Here is a 10,901-nt window from a genome sequence, read left to right as displayed (position 1 = left end):
ACCCTTCAAGCATCTCCCTTGGGCTCGTCCTTCTTCATATTTGCCTGATAATATGATTGATCAAGTTCGTCTTTTCAGAGGTCCTGTTCGACCTGCTGATGTGGATCAAGGAGAATTGGGTGATAACTGGTTGTTATGCTCTATCGCTGCAGTCTCAGAAAATCCAAAAAGTATTATTAACATGTTCCGTCATCCAACTGATCCTGAAATGGGAAAAAGGGAACGAGCAGTTGGTGGATACCGTGTAACTTTTAATAAGAATGGAGTATGGCGCAGTGTCATTGTTGACGATTATCTTCCTGTTGCGGGTGGTAAGCCCAAGTATGCGAAGAGCAGTCATGACCTTGCTGAAATTTGGCCTTGTATTTTACAGAAGGCATTTGCCAAACTTCATGGAAGTTACGCTAATATTTGCTCAGGTGATCCTCTTCACGCCCTCCAAGATATTACAGGACGTCCCTGCACTCGCTTCGATGAAGCCTTTGCTGAAGCTTCCCGTACTGGTAAAGATGACCTCTTCCAAGATTGGGTAAAATATGCCAAGATTCACTACCTAATTATTCTGAGTACACCAGGTAAAGACCCCAGAGATGGTACTTCAAATGATCCCAAATTGGTTAAACAATACAAAAGCGTTGGACTTCTCACTGGTCATGCATACACTGTCCTTGATGCGAAATACTTCCCCGAATATGAATTGCGTTTGGTGAAGATTCGTAACGCATGGGGTCGCGGTGTTGAATGGAATGGTGATTGGTGCGATGATGATGAAAAATGGGAGCAATACCCTGATGTGGCCGAAGGCTGCGGTTTTCAAAAAGCCAATGATGGTACTTTTTGGATGACATGGGAGGCTTGTCTTCATTATTTTAATGGAGGAGGAGTCTCATTTTTCCAGCCTTCCGTTAATGATTACCGTGTACCCTCACAGTTTGTGGAATGCGTACCATCATGTGTGCTTGAAGTCAGTGTTGAGGAACCAACATGGATGTGCTTGACAATTTCTCAACAGGATAAACGTGGTCGCACTGATGTGACTGAGTACCAGCCTGTTATGTTAAGTGTTGCAGAACCTGCTGAAGATGAATTATACAAGGTGGTTCAAAACAGTTCTTCAGATGCTTATCATCCACTCTCAGATAAGTGGACCTTCTTCCAAGCACGTGATGTAAGCTTGTTACACAAGTTCCTCCCAGAACATTCACCCTACCTTTTAATTCCTCGCCTTATGCCTGTACTGGGACAGGCTGAAGAAGTACCATACACACTGGGTTTCTCATGCCGCAAGGTTGTTGGCCGGGACGGTGTTCACGTCAACTTCAAGAAGATGGAGAAGGATAATCGTGTGTTCCATAACTACCCCAAGTTTGATCCCGAGGTATTCTCAGTTAATGTTCAGTACCAAGCAAAGATGTCCAATGAGGGATTCCCCCATACCAAGGAAGGGTCATCGGTGCAATAAAGTCATAGGGAAGATTGCCCATCACCGCTGTAACAATTACCACTAGAAGAAGAACTATCACTGTAACAAAAATAACAATAACAACAACACCTACTGCTTCTACCACCAGTACAATTATTATTATTATTATTATTATTATTATTATTACTACTACTACTACTACTACTACTAACGCAAAACACCATATAAGTAGTTCTCATCGTCCTCGGACCACCGGGTTCGAAATGAAATGGGCACATCGAATGTGCACGTTCTTCATCCTGCGACACCTACAAAGAAAAATAAAATATCCGTGAAATGTGAAAAAAATTTTTTTAAGGAAAAAAAGGTAAAGAAGAAAAGAAAGCAAGCTTATGAAGGTGGGTCAGGTCAACTCTATACTCAGATGCAGAGGTGGAAAAAAAAAAATTAGGTAGGTGCCAAAAAAAAAAAAAAGTCTAGGGATACATAAAATCAGGTAAATCAAGAAAGAACAATACGTGCATGCTAAGAAGAAAAAGGAAACCAACCGCTCGCCTATCGCGACACATTTGTAAGTTACTACAAAGGGAATCTACCGTTTCAGCATTTTTTTTTTTCAGGGAAGTGATATCAACAAAAAAAAGTAGGAGAAAATAAAATAAAGAAAAAAAAAAGACTCTTTTTTGAGCCTTCATGGGGTGCCGTTGTGTTTTTTTTGTGTTTGGGTGATCCTTTTTTTTTCTTTTTTTTTTTTTTCTTCAGATGAAGAGTGATCATCTAATATATATATATATATGTATATGTGTTAACGAGGAATACAAAACGGAAGCAAAAGAAAAAGGGTGAATGGGCAGTAAAAATGAAAATGATTTGTGCGACGTACACCGAATACCGAGACCCCCTCCAAAAATCATTGTTTTGGCGCAAACAGAGGAATAATTTTCTTGCTATTTTTTTCCTTTTGATTTTTTGTTCCGTTGTTCTTCGTCACTGATTTGTTCATATGTATTTATAATACGGTTGACTCTACATGCATACGTATGTATGCATGTATATGTCATCGTACGATTGTCGTGGTCTGTGTTTCTTAGAGTGAAGAAAGGAAAGAAATCTAAAGGGACACGGTAAGAAGATGGGGGTTACGTTTTTCTTTTTCTTTTGCTTTTGCGGACTATATGAAGATATGATGGAAATGTAGAGAAGGCTGGCCTGATGGTATCGGTGACAACAGAGTATCACGCCTTTTCTCGTTTTAACGGTTTATCATTCGTCGTTCAGCGCATTTGTTTTATTTTGTTTCTGTTTTTATTTTGTTTTTCTTTTTTTTTTTGTTCCTATTCTTGCCTTACGCGTTTTCTGGTTGGGGTATCGGTAGCTTTTCCCATGGCCTGCAAAAGTTTATGAAGGAAGATGAAAGGAAGATGAAACTGAATGACCTCTACGCGAGAAAAAAAAAAATACTTAAATATGTGTCTTGGGAGTTTTTTTTTTGTTTTGTTATTATTGTTATTCCTCTTGCAAATTGGTGTCTTGAATGTTCTCTTTTGTTTCTTCTTTTGTTTTCTCTTTCATTGCACTCTTTTATTGCCCTCTTTTTTTTCTTTTCTTTTTCCAGATAGAAGAGTAGTAAAATTATCTCACGTTTTCTCTACATCAAGATTATTAAAAAACAAACAAACAAACAAGAATCATACTACATTTTAAGAGCTCGCCCCTCACTTTTTCTCTTTGGAGCGTACCTACGCAGTTACATATTTGCAAAGAACTATAGGAGATTAAGACTTTGCATATAACAACAGAAGAAGAAAAATATTTTTTTTTTTTGAAGGGCATCGGTAAAGGTGTTATTAAGTTATAGGGCATCATGTCCTTTTATGGAACGAGGGAATCTGGGATGAGCACCAATAGCATGTTTGGTGTTATGGATGAGTTTGATGAGGGAACTGTAATTGATCGTAACTACAAAGAATACTGTTATGGACGTCCTGCCTACGAAGGAACTGCAACTGCATGCTTTGATCAGGGTCTTCTTTATCGTATTGTAGAGGAAGGAAAAACAGAACGTTGGTCATTTTACAACGATACACCAAATTGTCAAATGCATGTGGAGGTAACATTTGACGAGGACTCTGATATAAAAGCTCTTGATAATACTGTAATGAAAAAGAATTCTGATGGCTCCAGTACCTGTAGTGTGACTATATATCCACTTGAAACTGAACTTTTTATTGAAGGTGAACCTGCGGGTTACACAAGTAAAATCAGGGCAGAAGAACTCTCAGATAATTACCTGGAAGATCTTGTTGCTGAAAATAAGGAAACAATTGAGAAGGAAACCTACGAGGTTTACAATTTGGTAGGAGGAGATGCTCCCTCTGATGAAGCTTTAAAAGCATGCGTTGCAAAAAAAGTAAAATTTGTGGATTTCGCATTTCCACCAGAACAGGAATCACTTCAAATTGGATCATTGATAGAGTTAAAAATGATTCCCTGGCTACGACCTTGTATGTATTTGTCAGATGAAAACGCGAAACAGAGTCGTTTGTTTCGAAATGGTGTTCATCCAAATAATATTGATGAAGGAGATTTGGGAGATTCTTGGTTCGTTGGTGCAGTGGCATGTGTTGCAGAGTTCCCTGACAAGGTACGTGATATATTTCGTCATCCTCTCAGCTTGGATGAAGGAAAAAAAGAACGTCAAGTTGGGGCGTACCGTGTTTCATTTAATAAAAATGGTTGGTGGACAAATGTTATCGTTGATGATTATTTACCTTGTGCGGGTGGACGTCCAAAATTTGCCCGTAGTAAAGGAGATCCTTTGGAATTATGGGTTTCAATACTTGAGAAGGCTTATGCAAAGATACATGGTGGATATGGTTTTATTATTGCTGGTGATCCCTTACACGCACTTCAGGATTTAACTGGTTATCCTTGTTCATCTTTTAATAACGCCTTTATGGAGGCTGCATCAAATGGAGGTATGGAATTGTTTACTCACTTGTTACAATACAGTGGTTTTGGTTACCAAGCTTTAATGGTTACCCCTACCAGAGAAATTTTATCAAGACAACCAAATGGAATGACTGAAGAGATATATGAATCTGTTGGACTTTACCTTGGTCATGTATATGCCGTATTAAAGATATTATATTTCCCAGAATATAACCTTCGACTCCTACAACTTCGCAATCCCTGGGTTCGTGAAAATGGTCGTCATTGGAATGGCATTTGGAAGAGGGGTGATGGAAAATGGAGACAATTCAGCGATGTTGCGAGCGCCTGTAACTATGGCGAGGAGGAGGATGGTACCTTTTACCTCGAGTGGGCCGAGGCCCTCACCCTCTTCACTGGCTGTGGGGTGTGTTTCATTCAGGAACCCATGTATGATTTCCGCATTCGTGGCTGCTTCATGCAGAATGTGCCGACCACCTGTCTGGAGATCACGGTTGGGGCGCCTATTATCATGTGTGTGATTCTCTCCCAGGATGACCGGCGGGGGACGAGCAAGTCGGAGTACGCCCCCATCATGATTAGCGTCGCCCACGGCTGCGGGGCCCTATCGCCAATGCGGGTCGATCTGAACAGCGGCTTCGACACGGACCACCCCACCCCGGAGTACAGCTTCTTTCAGAGCCGAGAGGCAAGTCTATTCTACGAGTTTATTCCAGAGAACTCTCCATACCTTGTCATCCCGCGTACGATGAGTACATACACAGAACTGCCATACGTTCTCGGTCTACGCTCTCCAGTGGAGGTGGGGACACCGAATACATACGTACATGTCGCCTTCCGCGCCCTCGCACCAGGATCGGAGTTGTTTGATAACATCAGAACGTTTGACTCCATTACCGTGCCGTGCCAGACAGAGTTTCAGGCACTCGCACCAGAACAGTTCTTCCCAGATATCTACGCCGGAACTATTATTCAAGTGGATGATCAGTGAAAATGAAAAGATTTTGATTTCTCTGAGAGTCTGACTATGTCTAACTGGTGTATATATATATGTGTGTAATATTGTCGTGTGTATCTCATTCTTATTCTCATGGACACTAAGAGAGTCGTTGGCAAAGAGAACGAGGGAAATAAAAGAAATAGAGAATCCGAAGAAAAAAAAGACCTTTTTGTGGTCTGGCTGTGTGTACCTGACTTTTTTTTTGTGGCTTTTAAAAAATGTGTTATTTGGTTTTTTTTTTCGCTATCGTGTTTTGCGAGTGTAGTGACTGTTAGTAATAAGGTGGTGTTATTTCTTATGATAAAAGGAGAAAAAGAAACAGTGTAGTATAGAGAAAAAGAAAAGTGGAAAAGTCTATCTTCAGATGAAATCAATTAAAGAAATGAAAAAAGGAGAATTAAAAGAACCAATACGGATGTAATGGTTCACAAATTCTCTAGAGAATGCACCTACAATCCAGAACGGGGAGGTGCAAGAGGAAAATAATAATGAAACACCAACAAAACCACCACCACCACCACAACAATAGCAGGGCTGATAATAATAATAATAATGGTAATAATAATGCGTATATCGGACTGTCTTTTTTTTTCTTTCTGTGTTATCGCATCCCGGTGTATCCCTTGAGATATTTATCTGAAATGCTCTTAGTGTTTTTCGTGGTTCTCTTAATTTTTATACTTCCTTTCCGCTTTCCCTTTTCTTTTCCTATTTCCTTGTTTCCGTTTTGTCATTCTTTTTATTTTTATTTTTGAATTTTTATTATGAAGAAGTTTTTTTCCTTGTTCACTTTCTTGCCATCATTGTCGTTTATAGTTTCATGAATGGGTAATGAGAAGAAGATGTCCTGTGTTGACTCCAAGTGGTCAAAAATGATAAGAGAAGGCACGGATTAAAAAAAAGAAAAAACAAAAATATATATATGTGCAAAAATTACGTTTTATTATTATTATTATTATTATTATTATTATTATTATTATTATTATTATTATTATTATTATTATTATTATTATTATTATTATTATTATTATTATTATTATTATTATTATTATTATTATTATTATTATTATTATTATTATTATTATTATTATTATTATATTTGTTTTATCTATTTTTAGTGGAAATATGAGATTACACTTGACGATTTTATTGCACAACTGTATTGGTTGTTTTTCTATGTTTTTTTTTCTGCAATTAGGAGCTTGAGAATGATCAAATAAGCAAGCGAAATATGACAAGGAAAGAAGTAATGCACAATGTTGGTTTCTTGTCAGACACATTTCTTTCCCCTTCCTTTATTGTACTTTTCCCTTCATACGATCTTTCTTTTTTTCTCGCCTCTCTTTCATGATTATTATTGGCAAAGGGAACGAAAAAGTATGGAGAAGGCAGTGGTAGACGAATTTGTTTAACCGATTGCAGTGGTCTTCTGTCTCATTTCCTTCATTTTATTTATTTACTAGTTGGTAGAGTCCTTAATTACTGGTTAAATAATATATTCTTTCTTAATAGGGTTTACCACACTGTTGCTAGTTGGATTTTCTTATAATGCATCGTGACGTATACTTGTTGCCTGCTTTTCTTTTCTTTCTTTCATTTTTTATTTTATTTATATGTATGTATGTACGTATGTATGTATGTATGTATGTGTGTGCTTTGCTATTGGAAGGTAGTGACGTTACGAGAGAGTGCATTACATATTGAAGTATAGTCAATAAAAATTGTGGTTTTTGAATCAATCCATCACAAGCTGTAAAATTTTAGAAGAGTGAAGGAAAAGGGGAAAAAATAAACAAGCAAAGAAGTACAAAGAACAGTAGCCAAAAAAAAAAGTTATACATAACAAAGTATAGGAAAAAATAAAACAGTACTACGCAGAGATAACATAACATGCGAAATCATAGTGATTCTACTGGTTTTGATGAGTTTGATGAGGCTAAGGTTCGACCACTTCCTGAGGTAAAAAAAAACTCAAATGGACCTTGGCGTGGATGTGGTCCTACCTATAACGGTGAGGCAACTGCGTGCTTTGAAGGAGGTTTTCTATATCGTATTGTAAACCAGGAAGAAAAAAAATGGGCTCTCTATAATGATACCAGTACATTTGAAATGCATGTTACTTTTACCTTTGGAAGGGATTCTAAGTTAACTGCTCTTGATCACACTCAAATTAATCCCAACGAAAGTGGAGAATTTGTGGCAACTACGGTGGTTTACCCACTTGAAACTACCATGTTTATATCTGGAACATGGAATGGCTACAGAAGTCGTTTTGAAGGTAAGGCGCTTTCACGAGAATACTTGGAAAGAATTTCAGAAGATAATAAAGAATCTGTAAAAAAAGCTATAAATGAAATTTCACAAATAAGTGCATCTCATGATCCAGAAGTAGTATTACAAGCCTGTATCGCACGTAAGTTTCCTTTTATTGATCCTTCATTCCCACCTACAAACAAATCCCTGGACTCTGGTAAAGGAATCATGGCAACATTGCCATGGTTTAGACCAACAGAATACCTTCCAAAAGAGCTCGTAGATTATGTTGCATTATTTCGAAATCGTATTACCGCATTTTCTGTGGAGCAGGGAGAATTAAGTGATTCATGGGTAATGAGTGCTATAGCTATACTAGCAGAGAAACAGGATCAAATTAAAAATATTTTTCGACACCCCACAGATTGTACACAAACTATTAAAGAAGCATCTGTAGGAGCTTATCGAGCCCTTATTAACCGAGATGGTATGTGGAAATCTTATTTGGTGGATGATTTCTTACCTGTTTTTGGAGGCAAACCACGTTTTGCACGTAGTACAGGTGATCCGTGTGAATTATGGGTTTCAATTTTGGAAAAAGCCTATGCTAAACGTAATGGAGGATATATTAATATTTCTAGCGGTGACCCCCTTTTGGCTCTTCGGGATCTTACTGGATGGCCAACTTCTCGCCTTGATGCAGCATTCTCTGAAGCAAAAAATAATGGGGAAAAGAGTAATGAATTTTTTACACGTCTTCTTATGTTATGCAATACAGGACATACCATTTTATTTAGTACTCCTGGAGGAAGTGATGAGAGGACGCGCGCTTCCAAGTATAAGGAAGCTGGTATAGCCATTGGTTATGCATTACCTGTACTTAGTGTACAGTATGTAAACGGATTTGGCTTATTTCGATTACGTAACCCATGGAGTAATGGAGTACAATGGAAAGGTAACTGGAGTCCATCATCGCATTTATGGGAAGAAAATCCAGATGTGGCGGCAGAATGTACTTATCGTGATGGTGCCGATGGTTCTCTTTGGATGGATTGGGCAGATGTGAAGGACTACTTTATTGGGTGTGGAGTGCTTTTTAATTATCCTACATATCATGATTATCGAATACCTGGAAACTTCACTAAGGTGGTACCTAGTGTATGTCTTGAAATATCTGTAACTTCTCCATTAACAATTGCCTTGATTCTCTCTCAACCTGATCATCGCGCCACTGATAAGGAAACAGCGGACTACGATCCTATTTTATTAAATGTCGCCTGTAGCGAGGATGGTGGTAGCCGATTTAATGTGGTGGCGAACAATTCTGCCGATGCAGAAACTCCGAGTAGCGATTATGTTTTTCTGCATGGTCGTGATGTGAGTATGATTTTTGAATTTGTCCCAGAGCATTCACCGTATTTGGTGATACCACGACGTATGGAGGGCAATGGCGGTACTACTGCAGAAGAGGAGGAGTTGCCTTTTACATTGGGGGTTCTTTCACCGGTAGAGGTAACTGAGAGTGGGCCGTTAAAGGTCTTATTTAAGTCCCTACCAGCCGATAATGATGTTTTTGCAAATTACCCGCAATTCAATAATGATGGGAAGTCTGCACAGGTGACGTATCAAACAAAGAAGTTTAATGCACATTTGGATATGAAAACGGCATATCAAATATTGGAGTGAAAAAAAAAGAAAAGTAAAAAAAAAAAGAATAAGAAGAGAGAGGAGTTCCAGGTACAGGAGTAAAGAGCTCCGCAATTAAAAAGAGAAAACATGGATAGCATATGAACCATATATCTCTATATTATATAATATCTAGTTTTTTTTTTGTTTTGTTTCTCTTTACATTTTCATTAGCTGTTGTTTGAGAGTTTTCTCTTGTAGTTAACTCTGTTTTTATTTTTATTTCCCTTTGTGTTTCTCAGAAAACACCAATCTTTCAAATCCAGTAATAGTTCGAGTAGAAGTTGGACTACTTTTTTTGGAGTAGAGTGTGTTGTTTCTATTTGTGTCTTTCTTTCCCCTTTCTTTTCACGGTAACGTTGCAGACAACACACGCACACCGAGGAAAAAGAAAAAAAGGAACAAAAGACATGTGAAAACGTTTTTTTTTCTCCAATTTTTTGTGTGTCGTTATCAGTCTATACGGAAAGTGTGATTAAGCACAAACGAATGCAGTGGTACCAATACAAACAAACAAAAAAAAGGAAGACTGTTGTCTTGGACTCGTATCACTGGGAATTGATATGAGGAAAGAAAAAAAAAACATATTAAGTGAAAGGTAGAGAGAGAGAGAGAGAGAGAGAGAGATAGAGAGTATCGTAACTTGTGCCGTCACATTGTGTGCATTTTACGGCTCACTGTTGCTCTTCTTTGGGGCGTCACCTTGATATTTGTTTATTTATTGCAGGAATAAGAGGAAAGAAAGGAAAAAAGAGACACCGTAAAGAGAATAAAATGAAATACTATAGTAATTTTCAATGACTGTCCGTGAACCTTATTTGGAGGGAATAAGGTTATGAGAAAACAACAGGAACAAGTGAAAATAAAATATATATATATATATTTATATTTATCTGTAGGACTGGTAGAAAAAGTAAATATGGACGAATTCTCAGCGAACACCTGGGGTGAAACGAAGAAAAGAAATAGTTGAAACATTTTTTGGTTGGGTTTTCATGTTTATTTTCTTTGAGATATTCTTTTCATTAACCTTCTCTTGTTGTTGTTCGGCATATTCTAACTCACGGTAAGAAAAAGGGGAACAGTGCGTGGATTTTTTCCTAGGCACTGCGACTGTTGTAACTTTATCTACCGTCTGATACTTATGACTTTTGTTCTTGGGTTGTGTGACGTTAAATGGTTTATCTTTTATATTTATTTTCTATGTTGGTTTCATTGACTTTTATCAATTCCTTTCTTTTTGTTAATTTATTCTTTCGGTATCGTAGGGTATGTGTATGTGTGTGGTTCCTTAGCACTTGAAGGGTTTCCTTGTCTTAAAAACTGAGCGGTAGGTATATATATATATGTGTGTGTGTGATGTATTTGTCTTGGGGTCTGTGTGTAGAAAGATCTCGGGAACAATAGGCAAAATATGTCGGGAGCAAAAACAAGAAAAAAATGAAGATATAAGATGCGCAGGGACGAGGGTAAAATATTCCTTCTTTACCGTATTTATTTATTTATTTAGTATTATTATTATTATTATTATTATTATTATTATTATTATTATTATTAGTGATCAGTTGGGATAAGGAAAAACCGATA

At 37.6% G+C, this 10,901-nt stretch overlaps 3 protein-coding genes across 3 annotated transcripts in view; all 3 read left to right on the top strand.

The window, feature by feature from the left end:
- Positions 1-1,462, top strand: part of LSM04_004152 (protein of unknown function DUF1935) — a gene marked incomplete at both ends in the record, with an annotated part of 2,754 nt that extends 1,292 nt beyond the window's left edge. Inside the window, one exon of the mRNA XM_067336512.1 lies at positions 1-1,462. This exon is cut by the window's left edge and continues 1,292 nt beyond it. Coding sequence (XP_067194731.1) covers positions 1-1,462 — 1,462 coding nt within the window.
- A 1,825-nt stretch (positions 1,463-3,287) lies between these two features.
- On the top strand, positions 3,288-5,366 carry LSM04_009026 (Peptidase C2; the record flags this gene model as incomplete). Its single annotated transcript, XM_067336501.1, has 1 exon — positions 3,288-5,366. The coding sequence occupies one exon, from the start codon at positions 3,288-3,290 to the stop codon at positions 5,364-5,366; it is 2,079 nt and encodes a 692-aa protein (XP_067194810.1).
- A 1,899-nt stretch (positions 5,367-7,265) lies between these two features.
- On the top strand, positions 7,266-9,314 carry LSM04_008056 (Peptidase C2; the record flags this gene model as incomplete). The annotated part of the gene is made up of 1 exon (XM_067336490.1): positions 7,266-9,314. The coding sequence occupies one exon, from the start codon at positions 7,266-7,268 to the stop codon at positions 9,312-9,314; it is 2,049 nt and encodes a 682-aa protein (XP_067194796.1).
- Positions 9,315-10,901: the final 1,587 nt, after the last annotated feature.

This window comes from Trypanosoma melophagium, assembly GCF_022059095.1.
Source record: "Trypanosoma melophagium isolate St. Kilda chromosome Unknown ctg10segment3, whole genome shotgun sequence".
In the NCBI taxonomy this organism is placed as follows: domain Eukaryota; phylum Euglenozoa; class Kinetoplastea; order Trypanosomatida; family Trypanosomatidae; genus Trypanosoma; species Trypanosoma melophagium.
The sequence above is the reverse complement of the archived record's forward strand: the minus strand, read 5'-3'. Positions and strand labels throughout refer to the sequence as shown.